This window comes from Macrobrachium rosenbergii, chromosome 17 (assembly GCF_040412425.1).
Source record: "Macrobrachium rosenbergii isolate ZJJX-2024 chromosome 17, ASM4041242v1, whole genome shotgun sequence".
Classification (NCBI taxonomy): Eukaryota; Metazoa; Arthropoda; class Malacostraca; order Decapoda; family Palaemonidae; genus Macrobrachium; species Macrobrachium rosenbergii.
Genome location: NC_089757.1, coordinates 3,733,260 through 3,751,269, shown reverse-complemented (window position 1 = coordinate 3,751,269; position 18,010 = coordinate 3,733,260). Strand labels below are relative to the sequence as shown.

Below are 18,010 nucleotides of genomic sequence, written 5' to 3'. Positions count from 1 at the left end.
GCTTTTTAACTCCGCGAATAATGTGTGATGTGGTTATGATCCCATCCATGAAAGTGATGCTGCTCATGATGATGATGATGATGCTTTCTACGGCTTTTTTGGTGATGATGATGATGGTGGTGAATCTCCCGCTCGTACTGACTGTGCGTGGTGAATGGCTCTTAATATATATATGTACACATAGCTGACTAGTGGATGTCTTCCTATAAAAAGTAAAAGTACTGAGTTTTAAATGTCATGATTTGGTTAGTTGTTTGTTTTTCATTTCGGCGTTGGGTAATTAACTAGTAGTTAAGAGTTTAGTGCTCCATTCCTTTTATTCTTTTTTTAACATTCACCTCTCGTTTTTTATCTCAATTCCTCTGACTCGTAGGTTTTCAGCTCTCTCCCTCTCTACTTTTTGCGGAAATGGCTTATTTCGGGGATGAGGACAAGCGGATTCCCAGAATACTTAAGTTGTGCGCTTAGAGTGTAATGGAATCTGTGATCACTTGTGTATTACACCTGGTCATTATATGGAATGAAATTTAGGTTTTTTTGTATTCATGTAATTCTGCCCATTTATTTCTGTTGTGCTGCGGAATGAGCCAGCCTCCCCCTCATTGCTCACCATCACCGCAATCTTAGTGCAAATCTGTGAGGCGCTTCCGTCCTTCCTTCCTTCCTTCCTTATCCTTTGACACCGATTCCTGTACCCGCTTCTCTCCTGAACCTTTCCTCGCCCGAGACACTCCTACCTCCTTCCACAGCCGTCCTCTCCTGAATCATGGGCGCGCTTGTTAGGGGCGTGTCCAGTGCTTCAGAAGCCCGAAGAAAAGGGAGCGGCCGGCAGGGGTGGAAGGAGGTGATGGTTGTCCCTGGCGATATCCATCCTTGCCCCAACTGACGTCCATAGAACACAGATTTGCTCCGCCCCCCGCTAGGGCTTATCCGCGGTGTCACAGGCACGAACAAGCCTTTTCCTTCAGAAAGGTGCTTGCCAACGAGAGAAAGAGTGAGAGAGAGACTACTACTACTACTACTACTACTACTACTACTACTACTACTACTAAGAGATCTACAGCTACCACTACCACAGCTACTACAACGACACACCTGGATCCTTCCACTGGACCCCAGTCACAGATTGCTGAAGATGATGCTGAAGAGATGAGTGCGATGACTCAGCACTACCAAGTCATCAGTCGCTGACCTCCTCCTTCCCCTCCCCTAACCCCCTTCCCCTTCCCCTACCTCCTGGCTATCCTTGTGTCCCTTCCTGTTTTTTTCCAGGTACTTTATTTTTTGCACTGAACTCATTAACGTAACGATTGAGGTAGGGAAATACTCTTGCGGAAATGGAGGCGATGAGGGAAGCAACCTGAGCTCATTTCTGATTTCTGAAGGGAACCGAGCCGGGCTCGGGAGCTCGGCCCATTCAAGGAAAAGGTAGACACTGTACGGTGGGGTTCCAAAGCCCGTCTTCTCTCTGGTTTTCAAAAGTCTGAATGCATTCAACCAAAGCTAGGGAGGGAGCGTCTAGGTAGAACTGCTCAGTGGAAATGTGCTTCAAGGACTCCAGTCATGCTGCATTTGTCACCGTAATCCAAGCGAACGAATCTCGGTATCCTTGTTGAATATCCTTATCCTGTCATCGTCCGAAGGAATGGTTTTGCGCATTTATTCAGTTAATTTATTTACTTTTAAGTTCAGTAGTTTTAGTCCATTTAGTGTTACCTTTGATGTAGATTTTACAGAGAAGGGAGAAAAAAGACGACTCCCGGTGATGCCTCCTCCTCCTCCTCATCACTTCTCACAGAGGTTGGAAGTCACAAGGGTTACTCAACAGACGATGACATATCCTTCCACCTTCTCTAATATTTGACTTGGAGACGCCGCAACCCTCTTCCTCAGCTCAGTCAGCACAATATGACCGAGATCCTTCCATCCACAAGCTCCATCATAAAATGAGCTGCTTCCTTACTCCCAAAGACTCCTAATGAGCTCTTGAAACAAACTGCATAATTCAAGGAGAGAGAGAGAGAGAGAGAGAGAGAGAGAGAGAGAGAGAGAGAGAGAGAGAGAGAGAGAGAGAGAGAGTCAGTAACTGTGTGCGATGGTAAGAGTTGCTAGTACAAGTGAGTTTGAATGCCTGCGTGTGACACTGAGGGTTGTTGATAGAGAGCTCACCTCATACAATAAGGGTTAATACTGAGAGATTCGTTCCCAAGCCCCCGCGTGGCCTACCGCGACAACCTGAAAGATGCTATATGGAGGAACCTCACACCAGCACCAAGCAGCAGCACTTTCTCTCTGTGTTTAGCATCTGTGCCTGTAGCAACTCCCACTGTACATGAGAGTCGCTACAGGGACAGGAGTGGTTCTTGTGGAATTCTTGATATGTTTTTGATAAGTGTGTGTGTGTGTCTTTTTTTTTTCTCAGTAATATTGCAGTGTTTTTTTTTCAGTGGTACTGATATGAACAATTTCAGTGGAGTTGACTTTTTCTTGCAAAGTCAACGAACATGCCCTGCATTCCTCAAGAAATCTTTTTAACTTCTATTAATTCTCATGTCTTTATATTTCTTCTGTCTTTTAGTATTATTGCACTTTACGGAAACAAAACAGCGGCTGGATGATCCTTGGTAGGTTTTCTGAGTACTGTGCAGGCTTTTAATTCTAGTTGCAGACGAGTTTAAACGCATATACTGCTGTATAAACATAAGACGTATTTTAAACATTGTCAAGTTTGCGAAAAATATAAGGTATTATTAGTAAGTAATAACTTTAAGCTCCGAAGAATAATAACTACGGCGATTTTCCTTTGAAAAGTAATGAACTTCACAGCAGAATCTGCCTGTTTCCCCAATTTTTGCCCCCATTACCATAATTTTGTTTGGCGAATCTTGAGAAACCTTCAGGGTTCCTCTGGAGGCATTTCAATCCTTTTCCAGAATCCTTTACCTCTTCCCCAAAGCATCCTGCCCTCATCCTCCCTACTTGTGATGCACCTCCCTGTGGTTCTTCTCACTTTACTTAAATATAAGTGAAAAACAATTCTATGAAAACTTTCAGATGCTCTGCATGAATATTTTTTTTACCGCCGACAAAGCAATGTTGTTTTGGTCTCTCACTCTTTCAATGTTAAAGATCATGAATCAAAAAAAAACCCACAGGGTATAAGGACTTTTTTTGTAAGCGTGACTGCTTATTCTTGTACGAAGTGCCTTGGAGTTCATATTTCTAGATAATAATAATAATAATAATAATAATAATAATAATAATAATAATAATAATAATTTACTAAAACAGCTACAATAAATGACTAACGAGCAAGTTACACGTCTTTCCATTTACTGCTCTTACTAATAATGTAAACTTACGAATAATAATAATAATAATAATAATAATAATAAGTAATAATAATAATAATAATAATAAGTAATAATAATAATAATAATAACAACAATATTAACAATAACAATAATAATAATAATAATAATAAACGTCCTTTGGTGCCACAAAGAATCCTTCTGTATTGGGAACGAAGATTCGCCAGTCCCCCGTTTGGGCTTGCGCGAGTATTATCATACTGTTCAACACCAGCGATAAATAGTGTGCTCAGCGATAATGATGATGATGATGATGATGATGATGATGACATAAGAAGTAAGATAATATATATGGGATACATATTATATATATATTTTTTATATTTCTCTTTATCACTTTTTTTCATTTCTCTGACTCTTCCTCCTCCTCCCCTCGAGTCCCACCTCCCAAAGCCTTCTACCTACACTGTGCCTTTTCCGTTTCTAGGGCGGTTATTCTCTTATGGAAATGGAACAAAGTTTGGATGGTCTCAGGCCGATTCGCCCTCATCTCCCCAGTGGGAGTGACGGGCCTGGGATTCCTGTGGAGTTCTCATATTAGTACAGCAGAGTAAATGTAGAAATAATGCACTGACCTGCCCATAGTACAGCAATGTCGAAACGGTATATTATTGATTTTGATCAGGTTTATTTATATATATGACGAAAACTTGATGCACATTTCTCTGATTAGGTCATATGTGTTCTTATCATAATCGTTCCCGTGTTATATGAAATGCGTAGTCGATCACAGCGTTGTCAAATGATTGTACAGACTGGTGGATTATGACTTAATTTCTGGATGATTTCTATATTTGTGGTTAGGAATGTCTCCATAGTCGCTATGATTCCCGCCCACTTCCAAGGGGTTTTTTGCTTTATCTCAATTCATTATGAAAATTACACCTTGAAAAGTTTTCTTGTTGATGGTATGATTGTTGTCTCTAGAAATAGTTACTAAAATTAGTTTAGTTATTGACAAACCTATCCAATAAGGTGACCATTGTTAACATGGAATTTACTTTATCATTAAAACAGGGTTGCTGAATATCTGGCTGAAAAGATGCAAATTTTTCTGATGCTATGTTTTGGGGATCAATTCCCGAGTAATATTCTGCCAAAAATATCATGCTAGCTCGATTAACGTCGCCCACACGATATCTTAACGTTGGCTTGCCCTACTAAAGGTCAAATAATTAATAATAAAGAACACAAGCCACCACAATACATGCAATCGAAAGATATTATTCAAAACAATTTCATTCATGAGAATATTTATCTTAAAAATGTCCTTTCCCATCTAATAATCTTCTTCAACTAGTCAGTAATGTATAGAATAATAACGAATATATTATGTACGTATGAATGTGTGACTGGAGGTTAGAGAATTTATAGTATATATTCATATGCATACTGATTTTCTCACTATTACTCTCAGTGCAAACTTCCCCCTTCTAATGCCTCGCTTGGTCCAGGAATGTCACTCAGAGTTAGTTGCTCCAGTGTGACGTTATTCCAATTTAAAGAAAGTCCAAATAAGAGAGGGCTCACGAGTCTTCTACAATAGCATGTCATTGGTGATGACTAGTGGTCATGGCTCAAAAACCTCAAGACTTGCGTTTGCTCCTTTGGCGTCTCCTTTATCTTCCAGATGGAAGATGATGGTCTCCACGGCAATGACGACACCAGATGCTTCATCCTGTCGACGTTAGCGGGTCAGAGGTCATCCAGGACGGCGTGTGTTTTATGCCATCAGGCACTCCTAGTCTTCGACAGGTACCCTCTCCTCGACGGGACTTTCTTCCTCACACCTATCCAGCACGCCAAATCTGCCATACCCGTAAGTGGGACTTAGTCTGGCTGAATAGTACTTCATCTTGGCATTAAATTGATCATATTATTATTATTATTATTATTAAATATGCTTGATTTATCTTTAAGTAAACCTTAATCAAAATGGGATATGTCCTTAAAGTAAACCTTAATCAAAATGGGATAAGTCCTTTTGTTTTAATGATTCTGAAATACATAGGCTTCATGTCTTTAAAGTCATTAAACACATCTCGACTGAACCTTTGCTCTACACGAAATTCTCCAAGAATCCCCTCCCACAGAACTTTGCAAAATTGAGTAATGAACGACACCCAGCCGAACATTCCTTGAATATGGCACCATAAAACTCCTCCTTCCAACTCGACTGTTTTTTCTTACGGCCTCTTGCTTACCCCCTACAGGTTCGAGTAGAGGGTCGACAGCAGTACCTGGCGGCCGTGTGCATGGGGTGCCTAGAGGGTTGGTCTGTCAACCTTCGGTGCGCGTTCTGCAACGCCCGATGGGACGGCTCTGCCCTCATACTGGGTACCATGTATTCCTTCGACATCTTCGCCGCCATGCCCTGCTGCGAAAGCCGGTTAAAAGTAAGCAACAAAAGTCACATTTTGTTATTATTTTTAATCGGATCCCCGGGTTTACTCGCCTTTGTCTTCGCGATAGTCCTTATCTTCACGCGTCATGGTTGGTATTTATAAAATATTCCTTACCTTCACAGTTCTCTCTCTCTCTCTCTCTCTCTCTCTCTCTCTCTCTCTCTCTCTCTCTCTCTCTCTCTCTCTCTTGTGGCATCTTGTATCCTATTCAGAGGTCTTGGGTCTCGCTGATTTTGCATCTTCCTCTGAACAAATTAAGTGTTCCAGTTTTAAATATAGGTAATTCTATTTCAAAGGATTTCCTTTAAATATTTATCTGTGAACTCTCTTTCTCTCTGTGTGGCATCTTGTATCCATTTTTTTTTTTAGGTCTCCCTGATTTTTGCATCTCTTTTTGATCAAATTATGTGTTCTATTTTACATTTAGAGTTTTATTTCAAGTTGTTCTTACAGATAGTTACCACTGAACTCTCTCTCTCTCTCTCTCTCTCTCTCTCTCTCTCTCTCTCTCTCTCTCTCTCTCTCTCTCTCTCTCTCTCTCTCTTTCGGCAACAATGTACCTTGGTTTTGATTTAACTATGCATGCACTGCGATATTAAGGTATTTTTATCCTTTGTCTCATTAACATTTTTATTTATACCATTGATATTTGTCACCTTGCAAGTAGGATTCTTCTTTAAAAGCCTATGGCTATACAGGCCATAAATTATTGGCTTTGAAAAATAAAGGGAACAAATTTAATTTTTAATGATGTAGAAGTTTGTTTTTAATATTTCTTTGCCCTAAATGTTGCTCATCATTCTATATACATGTACTGAAATTTACGTGAAAGATTTCATGTTAATGTTATGCTCTCAAAAAATACTACCATCAATTTGGTATCTTTTCATTACCAAGTTTTATATCCGTAGTCCTCTGACACAGAGTATGACCAGGACAAAACAAAAATAAGATTTAGAGGTTTAATGTGAAAGTAAAACAGTTTTTGGCAAAAAAAAATTCTCCATTAGGAAAAAGAATTTTAGTGTGTTCATGAGTGCTGGTATGCTTTTAAATGGTGTGTTTAAATTCATGACCATACTTAAGTATTTTCTTTAAATTTACTTGAAACTGCGTTCGAAAGACGTCAGTGAAACTTTTTGTGCATGCAAAATCACATGAAAGCAGTCCCCGCTTCAGCTGACTTCGTTTTTGCAAACGTTGGCGTGCAAGAGTGTGCTGCGGCAAGTAGGTGAATAGGCTCTTTTCGGGATACAGATTTTTTTCCGCATTTTCATGCTCACATAACACACATGCGAATCATGCTTTCCATTGCCTGAAGATTACGGTAGATTTTGCGAAGTAAGTTAGACTGACAAGCATCTGTGCTAGAACACTCGACAGAAATAAATATGTTGCTCTCTCTCTCTCTCTCTCTCTCTCTCTCTCTCTCATATATATATATATATATATATATATATATATATATATATATATACACACACACATATATATACATATACATATATATACATACATGTATACATTTATATACATACAACACACACACACACACACACGAGGTGGTGGCACCAAAACGGGCTCAACCCTCGCGTTTTCAGCAAGTCTCATGAAATGAGGTTGCTAGCCTCATTTAATTAAGAGCTGGTTGTAATCACCATGGTCGTCTAGCTATTACTGGATTTTGTCGCCGTGAGGCTATTTGCTCCTCCTCGTCCAGGAGTAGAACCTGGGAACTATTGCATGGCAAGCCAATATGCTGGTGGTCTTATCCCGAGAGGCCCTTCACGCATATATATATATATATATGTGTGTGTGTGTGTGTGTGTGTGTGTGTGTGTGTGTGTGTGTGGACCCGTTTTAAGCCAACATAGCATTATCAGTTATCTTTTTTCCAGTATTTCACCGTGTTTTTCTTTCTGAATCGATTCACAGACGTATCAGAGAGCCTTTGGCGCACACATATGAAAACTTGTCACCCCATTCTAAATCCTCGAGGCTTTTGCCTCTTCCTTATCTCTCTCTGCCACCATTGTGTAAAGAGGACTAGATTTTTCCACGGAGAGAGAGAGAGAGAGAGAGAGAGAGAGAGAGAGAGAGAGAGAGAGAGAGAGAGAGAGAGAGAGAGACTACAAAGCATCTGAAAAAGATATAGTGAAATGAATATATGTGATGTATCGAAGCAAAAATCGGAATGCAATTCACCTTTTATTCTTACACTGCCTGCTCATTCATTCGATTATAATCTGGAAGTTGCAGCATCTCGTTTTCATTACAATATTCTTTCACTCTTGTTCTCTGAGGAAGAAACGGAGGTGACCCTAATTACAAATGCGCGCGTGCGCGTGATAATAAACATTTTTGATAAGCGCAAGTTACAATCGCGTGTATATGCATATACACAAGATGTATAAAGCAAATGAGTATATTCACACTTATATTAGTTACACTGGATATTGCAGTTCATACCGAAATCCACCAATTTACTAAAATCGGAGGTAAACCTAGAATTAAACTGAATTTAGCACTGTATTTAAGCCGTGAATGAAGTATCAAGCACATAAATGCATGCATGTGCAGCAATGAAAGCTGGTGATATAAAAATAAACATACGAAAAACTAATGGAAGGAGGAAAAGAGAGTCTTTTCCTCTTCCCAGTTATCCCTGCTCTCTTAATCCTCCTCTTCCTTCGCCTCCCGCCCCTGACTCGCACATATTCAGACGGGTTGTCACAAAGTGTAAATATCCCAGCGCCCACACCAAAGGTTTAGAAAAAGTATTTTGTGCAATTTTTTTTTTTCTTTTAGAATGCCGCACGGGTTATACATCAGGCAAGATCTGGCATGGCTCGTGGAAGCCAATATTATATATATATATATATATATATATATATATATATATATATATATATATATATATATATATATATATATATATATATATATATATATATATATATATATATATATATATATATATATATATATATATATATATATATCTACATATATAAAAGAGAGAGTAATGACACTTAGAATACTAGTTTTCACACTATCATCTGAATTACATTGTTAAAATATTTCTTATACACTATTCCTCTAAATATCACTTTATTACCTTTATGGGGCCATTAGCTTTACTTCTGCGAAGGAATAGTAATTTCTTTCCTATTTCAGTCTGCAGACGAGCCCAACTCGTATCTATGATCAGATAATGTGTACTTAGAATGATTATTGCTAGGTTGAAATGACCACCAGAAAATGTAATCCGCCTTCTGTACATGAGCCCCTTCAATCTCTTTTGGGCAAGCAATTTCATCTCAAGAAGACTTGTTGAAAATTGGAAGGCTAACCCCCTCCCTCTGTATACAGTATATACAGTATATATATATATATATATTATATTATATATATATATATATATATATATATATATATATATATATATATATATAACATAATATAATTTTATATCTTATGTAATGCCTAATTGGTATAGTAATTTTGTTTTCGTCACTGCTGTCACTCATCATTTCGTATTCTTCACCGTGAACTGTTTTCCTTTCAGTTCCTAATTGTCTTTCCCCTCCCATTGTCCTTTCCCCCTTCTTTCTGCTATCTTTCAATGCCCCCTTCCCCCTAAACTCCTTCCCTCTGGCCAGTGAGTGCGCAGGCCTGCAACTTGCAGATCAATATGAGCAGAACCACACATGCAATGTGGGTTGGGTGGTCAGTGACCCAGGTCTCGGTGGGGCTCGGGCAGATATGCAGTTATTTACACTGGCCAGCATATTCCATCGTTGCATCCTGTCAGCAGGCTTTATCCTGCCTTCCTCGCCCTTTTCTCTCTCTCCTTTTCGGACAGCTGTCTGTTTTAAGGATGTATATGGTGTTTTCCGTGGTCCACCATCCTGCTTACTTCATCTCCTCCTAGGATATTCCATTTCTATTTTCTTGTGGTTCTTCATTAGGGAACCTCAGCAGTAAGAAGTCAGGTAGTTTCAAACGGAATAAATGATGGGAACGACCACAAACACACGTCGACATGGTGGGTACGTAAAGGTATACGCAATATATATGTTATATATATACATGTATATATTATATATACACACGCACACACAGACACTATATATATATATATATATATATATATATATATATATATATATATATATATATATATATAGAGAGAGAGAGAGAGAGAGAGAGAGAGAGAGAGAGAGAGAGAGAGAGAGAGAGAGAGAGAGAGAGAGAGAGAGAGAGATTCATATTGTGACTTAAGTTTAGGTTATGATTCAACCTATCACGCAGTTATTCCTCCCAAAGTATAAAGACAAATTTGGAAGAAAGTCCAGGAATACAACAGGGAAGGAGGAGGGGGAGGGGGAAGGGGTGGGGTAGGGTAGGGTGAGAGAGAGTCTTTTCTCTCTCTCGTGGCGACGACCTGGCGTGACCTTTACAGGGTATTGATCGGGGGCTTCCGGGTCACTTAATGACCTTAAAAGGAGCACGGACATGTTCCCTTGGACAACCAGGAAGTTGTTGCTCGCATCATCCTTTGTTCTTTCCCGATTGGGGAGCAGTGTTGTTCCCTTTAAGCAAATGCGTATTTCATTTTTTTGTAGTATATAGTCTTTTTTATCTGTCTTAAGTGGTTTGAACAGGTTTTCCTTTATTTTCGCTACATGAGACCCACCTTATGTTTAAAATTATTGCATTGCTCAGTGTGCTACATAATTTCTCTTGACAAAATTTTAAAATTTATAACAACTTCAAAATCACCTTATTAAGCTCTTCTTCCCGGTCTTAATTTGACTTCAGTTTTCAGAATCAGTTATTCAGTAATTATATATACTATGAATGTAGGGACAGAACAATTATTACTGGTATTTTTTTTTACCCAGCATTAAGTACTATTGCTCGCAGATTACTAATATCCCACGAGATATAACTACTGGGGTTTTCTTCTTACAACGACGCTTGTCGTCTTACCTTGCACGAGCGTCGTTCTCCTCTTCTAAAGTTCTCTCCGTTCCTCTTCTCCACAGTGCAGTAAATGTGAAGCCATTGTAATTCCCCCCGACCAGAGACTCAGTTTCTTCAGCGACTACAGCAGAACTCATGCCTGCCCCTCTTGTGGTCACGTTGACCATCACTTCGTCAAACCCCTCAGCTCCTTCGTCAGAGAAGACAAACATTCGTGGTAGTCTCTTGCATCCGATGTCGCTCCTGGGATGACCCCGCACATCACGGTAATGAATTTACACACACACACGTTACATATATATATATATATATATATATATATATATATATATATATGTTCATGTATATTTATATAAGCCAGAAATATCGTTCGATATCGAATTCGATATTATATTATATATATATATATATATATATATATATATATATATATATATATATATATATATATATATATATTTATATATATACATATATATATACACATGAATGTAATATAATATAAACTTTCCTGTTAAATTAGTTTTCATGAGTGCGTAATTTATCCAATTCGTAAAATGCAGAATACATTTTGAAACACACACAATATATATATATATATATATATATATATATATATATATATATATATATATATATATATATATATATATATATATATATATATATATATACACACACACAATTACGAGACTCATATTTAATCAAGAATTTTTCTCCCTTTCTGAATAGGGCCTACAATGAGTGACATCAACCCCGAAGAATACCTCTTCCCTCAAGGACACCATCGGAGAACAGTGTGTATAATGAACTTTCTTGTCTTGTCTAGTGGCACTTATGTCATCAGAAATGAAACAATTAAAAAAATGAACAAAAGGCAGTTGTTGGGACATGGGGTGACCGGGAGACTATTGGTCGTTGTTGTTCTTGCTGAAGAAGAAAATGTCGGACTAATTTTTTGGGAAGTTTTTACCTCACATTTTGTAAAGAAATTCACCACCGGCCTGCAAGGAGGTGGGGGCGTGAAGGGTGGATGTTGGTCGTTGCATTCAGACCCACTTGCTAGTTTGGACATTAGGCTTGAGACTTGAGAAATTCTTAAACTTTTAGACCATTATTGATTGCTAAAAAAAATCTGGAACATTGGAAAATGATCTCGAAAGTTCGCAAAATTCAAGCCGACTCCAAAATATTTCTCAACGTACCATCAACACAAGGCAGTGTACAACATGAACACTTATACCATTTATTGGATTGTTGAAACTGAGTTGAAAGTACATCCATCGCCAATAAGTAGAAATCGTAGTTCGGTTTACTTCACAATACGTTTGGTCTGATGCTAGAGAAGATAACGAAAAGTCGCAAGTGCGAGTGGTTTAAAGACCTTTGTCGTGGGTTGCCATTTTGTGTGCTCTTTCGAAGTAGTCCAGTCACGGTTGTCTGACAGGGGAAATGTTGAAGACATTGCAAACCAAAATAAAAACCTTAATCATATGGACCAAGTAAGAATTTTTTAATTTTTTGCAGTTCACCAGAAAACTGTGGACCGATGTAAATATATAGAGATTAGTTGTATGCTAATTGTGTGATCTATTGTGCTGTCTACAACTTTACTCCGTAAGTCTGAATTTCGATGTTTCATCTTAGAAATAGTCAAAGATTCCTTGCTGAACATAGAAAAGTTAAAAAGAACTCAAACCCGTTTGCAATTCACCAGAACACTTGAGAGAGATGACTTCGACCGCTGTGTGCATGGAAATGATGATTGGTGAAGGCGGAGCAAATGGGGAACTGAAAAGTTTTTTATATACTTGAGTGTGGAAGAAAATTGAGAGACTTGAAGTGAGATAGCTGATAAACAAGCTCTAAGCAGTAGAAAGAAGGAATGCTTTATTGGTTTCAAAACGAGACAGACAGTTGAGAAATTGGCGACTGTATAATTTAGAATCTGGCCGTGAACTTAAAAATTATTTTTTTTACAACATTGACACTTCACTTCAATACGTAATGGCCTTTTCGTGTAAATATACAGTACATACAAATTAGATCTTGCCTATCAGGACAAAGTATTTTGAAAATCGATTCTGAAAAAAAAAAACTGGTACAAGAAATATTGCCGATGTGAAATAGTGGGACAGCAGACTGACAGAAGGCTAGATGGAACAGACAAAAACCGACTGAAGAAGTCGCCTGGCATGGACTTTGACAGCGGCTGTGTGGAAAGGGTAGTGCTCAAGTGGAAATGACTTTAAAGTCTGTCAGACGGAGGCAAATGTGAAATGGGTTTGCCTAAAGGCAGGAAGCATCATCATGGAAGGAGCGTTATGGAAGCAGCAGGATGTTTGTTAGAAGAATCAGTTCCTCTGGGTGAGATTGGCAATAGCTGGCTGTTGGTTTTGCTGTGGCCACTGGACCGTTCCAGACCGATGGTGGCCTTTAGTCAGCTCTTGGCCCGTTCCAGACTGATGGCAGCCTTTGGTCAGCTCCTGGTTTCTGCGTTAAGGTCATCTCGGCTGGAAGCTGATGATAGCAGTAACCTCATGGAGGGGAAAATGCCTGTAAGTTAGTTCAATGTGCACTCTTTTCTTTGTACTGTAGCTCCTTCATGGAAATCAATTTTCCATAAAATGGCAGTGAATAGCTATGCTTGTGTGTAGGGATGATGATAAGCAACTTTTTAAGAAAAACTCTACGTATTGAATGTGTTAAGGTACATTTTTTTACTTGTAGCTTTATCATGTATAGTGTGGATGATTCTGTTTCCTACCTCTTGACCTTACATTGTAAATGAAAATATTTTTAAGGACTGGTCTACTACTGCTGAAGTCCCTTATTCTTGTTACCATTATCAGAAATCGTTTCTTATTTATTTTCGCATATCTTTTTTTTTTTTTTGTTGATAAAAAAAAAACAATTGTGCTCTGTGTCAAAATTACGGCAGCCTATGCCTTCCAAGAGAACCCACTTTGAAATCAGTACAAGAGGTACCCGTCTCAGAAGCATTCACACACTGGCTTCCGAACTTGCAGAGGAGCTGGGATCGTGGCCCAAGAAGTCGGGTAAGGAAACTTGTCAGTCATATGCCAGCCAGAAGTCGTATATTTATATGTATGCCCATCATTTCTTGCTACAATACTGATAAAACAACCATCCTAATCGTTACGGTATGTTTTAGTATAATGACATTATTTTCACGATCTTAACAGTAAGTTTATATACGGAATTTCATGTCTTTTGTTTTTAATAATCCTTGCATTACATCTACCATATATCCTTTTTTGTGAAGTAATTCCACGTGAAATAAGAACTGTTGGTGATGATAACTCTTATTTTTTTTAATCAGATATACAAATTCACGTTCAGTAGCTTAATGGTAATTTTTTTTTTTTTTGTCAGGGACTAACCCTTTAAAATTTGTCGCTGACACATACAGTCGCCGGTCCGCTTGCGTTTTTATTAAACAATTTCAGACTTTTATTAACTTTGAACTCTATGACATGGGACTTTTGCGGCTCCCTCCCCCTTACTGAATCACATCCCCATTGTTATATATTTTTGTAAATTTTGACTGGACGACCCTTGCGATCTTGCTTCTTTGGCACGGCCTCAGCGGCCATTGTGTGCACAGCTAGGATTAAGCTATTTGGGACCTGATTAATAAAACATGTGACCAACCTCAATGACTACTATAGACGCTTGATCTCTTTTCTGATTTTTATTTTCTGGTGTAAAGAGTTTCGTGAAGCCTCTGGCAGGCAGTTGGATAATAAAAAAAATAGTCTTGTAATGTTGTTTTGTCGGCAAAGTGCAGCAGTGTTGAAATTGTTACCGAAATAGAAAATTCGAAATTATCATGAATTAAATTTTGCATAAAAGATGGTGAATAAACTTTGAGTGAGAGGACAGTTACGTACAGGTTACTGTGACTTCAGGAAACTGTTACGGAAAACTTAATGTTTTGTGAATGTGAAATTGGAACAAGTGAAAAATATTAACTATCAATGTACAATATGTGGTAAATGGAATTATATCTGAGTAAATTATAATCAGTCAAATCTTCAAGCAGTCAGGCTAGGAGACATGAATAAGATAGGTGCTTGTTTGACAGATATAAAGAAATGCTAAGACCCTGGGATTCGGACAGGAATGATTTCCAGAATACTAGACTATATCCTGAGAAATAATTATGCATGAAAAATTGCTACCGATTCTTAAAATAAGTGACTGTTTCATTCAAGCTGAGGTTACAAGGGCTAAGGTCTAAATCAAAGGTCAAGATAAATATACTTCTAGATCCCCAGAATCACAGGGTTCCTTAGCATTTCTCGTCATATTTCAGAGTCTTGGTGTTGTACCTCAAAGCACAAGCGGCTTGCTTTTGAGTATAAAGGGCTCTCTCTTGGCATAAAAAAAAAATGTAGCCTTGGCTTCACGCACGCACTCTCTCAAAGGTGAACAACAACAGGAAAAGAGGACCCTTCACGGGAGGGCCCAAAAAAATTAGTGTGTCAGAAGAGGAGGTTAGAATTTTTTTTCTTTGCCAAGTTTTGAAACCCGTTGCCGATCTGTATAGAGTATAGAAAAACGGTTTTTTTTTCTTTGTAATTATTTGGTCTCTCCTAAGTTTGTTGGCTCAACTGTGAATAGAATGTGGTTCTTCTCAAAAGAAAATGAAGGTAACCCAGTAAAGAGAATTTATTTTGGTTGCAAGTTTTGCTACTTTCTGTTTGCTTGGAAAAAAGGAAACATTGATTTATTCGAATTAGAGATGTGCCTTGCTAAGGATAAAAAACCATGAATTATATGTTGCTTATTTTCAAAATTGGCTTATGCATTTGTAATTATTATGATGATTATTTTCTAGAAAATAAATTTAATTTTCTACCCCAATTGGCTTTTCATCTTTTAAATCCATTTGTTGTCTTTATTTAAAATATGCAAAATGAATAAAACAATGAAGGAACGAACGAAGAAAGAGACTCAAATTCCATCATTTAATACCAACCAAACACTACTGTAAATATTAAGTAAAAAGTAATTAAGTCATGCCACCTAAAATACAGATGCCATAGCATAAAGACATTCTCCTATTGCCTAAAGGTAGTGTCGAAACAGTAAGTCTGAATTTCAGCGTGTGTAACGATGATTTTGTACATCTAAAGATGTAGACATACCGGAAATAATGTTAAAGCAGATATCAAGAATAAATTCAAATACGGCTAAATTTCAAACCTTAAAGACTACCTTTACTTCCACAAAGTCAAGGTCATTACGAAATTTACATGTTAAGTCCGTAAAAATATAATTATTGGGAAACTACAGTCACTCTAGATAAGGTGCATGAATAAGCTGAATAAAGACCATAAGATTTCCATGTTTTGTAAATATCCCAACAATAACAAGGAAAGAAGCTATGAGAACGGAGGAGACACGAAACTGACGTAAGAAGGCTTTCTTTTCACACATAATTTCTTTATATTCAGTACGAAAATGATGGAACTTGAGAGAGACTTCGCCATCCATAGCAAGCTGCAATGACCCAGGTGTGGCAAAAAAGAGATTCTGACTGACGCGAGTGACAGAGCAGAAAAAACCGCGAGACTGCAATCATTCTTACTCAATGCTAACAGAAAAATGACACATTCTGTTGCTCGGTGAGAGAAGCTTCAGCAAGAAAAATAAAAACTTATCTACAAAGTAACTGCAAGGAAAGTATAGACAACTTAACAAGAAATTTCACCATTTTCATAGAAATGGTCCTTGGGAGGGGGGAAGGGTTGTCGTAGGGACTGGCTGTGGGTGTGACCTTACAACAAACTAAACGGCAGAATTGATATATTCAATCTTCATTTACCGGTATTGGCGCACACGTGGCATAAGTAAGTACAAAGGGGGCATGGTGAGCAAAAGGAGTATTTTTTTTTTTTATTCTTTTTCGAGAGAGCTTTTGTCAAACCCACTTGGCACTCAACATTCACACTCAACTACAATTCAGTCCATCGACACACTAACCTTATCTAAACAGTTTTCCAATACTTATAGGGTTAAGCCATCTCCATCTATAGTATTTCCAAACCTTGTCGTTTTGGGCAGGGCAAAGGTGGGAAGTGACGCTGCCAAATCAAACGTTCTCAATCAATTTATTTAGTATTTGAAAGTATTACAGACCTAAAAAAATGCTAAAATAATCATTTCCAGATATTCTTTTTATCACATTAAGTTCTTTCGTAACATTTTACACTTGGTAACGATTTAAAAAAAAAAAAAAAGTTTTTTCTCTTAAACGTGGCGCAGATTTTGAGTTATGTTGCCAGTTCTGTTAAAGAATTCACGTCCAAGCTAAGCTGCCCTTGGGGCATGTAGAGGCTGAAGTCGGATTTAGGAAAATGACGGGAATGGGAACGAAAAAATCTCTATTAACTAAAATAGTACAGGATTGTGTAGAGTAATTTAAACTACAAAGCAGGTAGTGCGTGAAATGTGAATACTTTTATTTGCAAAAAAGGAAAAAATAAAAAAAATATATGTCGTTAATGTAGGGAGAAAATTATTTGGCAAATACCTAAGTGCAGAATTTCTCCAAGTACATATATATAATGAGAGAGAGAGAGAGACTCATGGTCAATGTAAAAGGAGGTGGCGATTATCTTAAGATCAAAAAGATGGTTTAAGTTTCCTCGGAAACAACAAAGCTCTGGACGACGCGACACGAGGAAGAAAAAAAAAACACATTTGCTGGAGTCGCAGTCTTTTATTTTACTTCTTTTCCCTCTATCTTGAATAATTGCAAATGAAATTATGAAAATGTCTTGTTACAAGTTACGATGATATTTTGCACTCTTCCTATTGATCTTGTCGTATCTTAAGTCGTAATACCCTAAGGGGATTTACCATGGATGTACTGGAGAGTTGGATGAAACCAAGATTACTATTGCTCCTACGGGCAAGGATTAAAAAGGAAAGTACATTTGGCACGTGAGAGGAAACGCCTAAAACGACTAGAAGGATTGGAAATAGTATAGTTTACTTTCATGTATTCGAAGACTTAGTTATACAACTATTTAACTTACGTAACAAGGTGTAGGTTGTCTCTTTATATATAGGATTATTTATTGCACGTTCCGTTCATAGTCGGTACGAAATCTCCGCAAACGTGTCACTTTTCAACAGAGAAATTGAATCCTACATGATTGTCTTCCATTGACGTTAGGTCTTTGTGTTCATCTTCTGATTCATTTCTTTTCC

The 18,010-nt window shown here is 37.8% G+C and overlaps 1 protein-coding gene across 2 annotated transcripts in view; it reads left to right on the top strand.

Annotated features, from left to right (window-relative positions):
* Positions 1-15,655, top strand: part of heca (headcase) — a 90,962-nt gene extending 75,307 nt beyond the window's left edge. Inside the window, exons 3-6 of one of the 2 annotated variants that reach the window (XR_010855792.1) lie at positions 5,002-5,190; positions 5,585-5,864; positions 10,828-11,031; positions 11,498-15,655. Coding sequence is in view for 1 of the 2 variants with exons in the window: in XM_067119468.1 (XP_066975569.1) it covers positions 5,002-5,190; positions 5,585-5,767; positions 10,828-10,986 (531 nt within the window). In the remaining variant the exon portion in view is untranslated. The remainder of the gene's footprint in view (positions 1-5,001; positions 5,191-5,584; positions 5,865-10,827; positions 11,032-11,497) is intronic. The other variant, XM_067119468.1, reaches the window with a different exon arrangement.
* Positions 15,656-18,010: the final 2,355 nt, after the last annotated feature.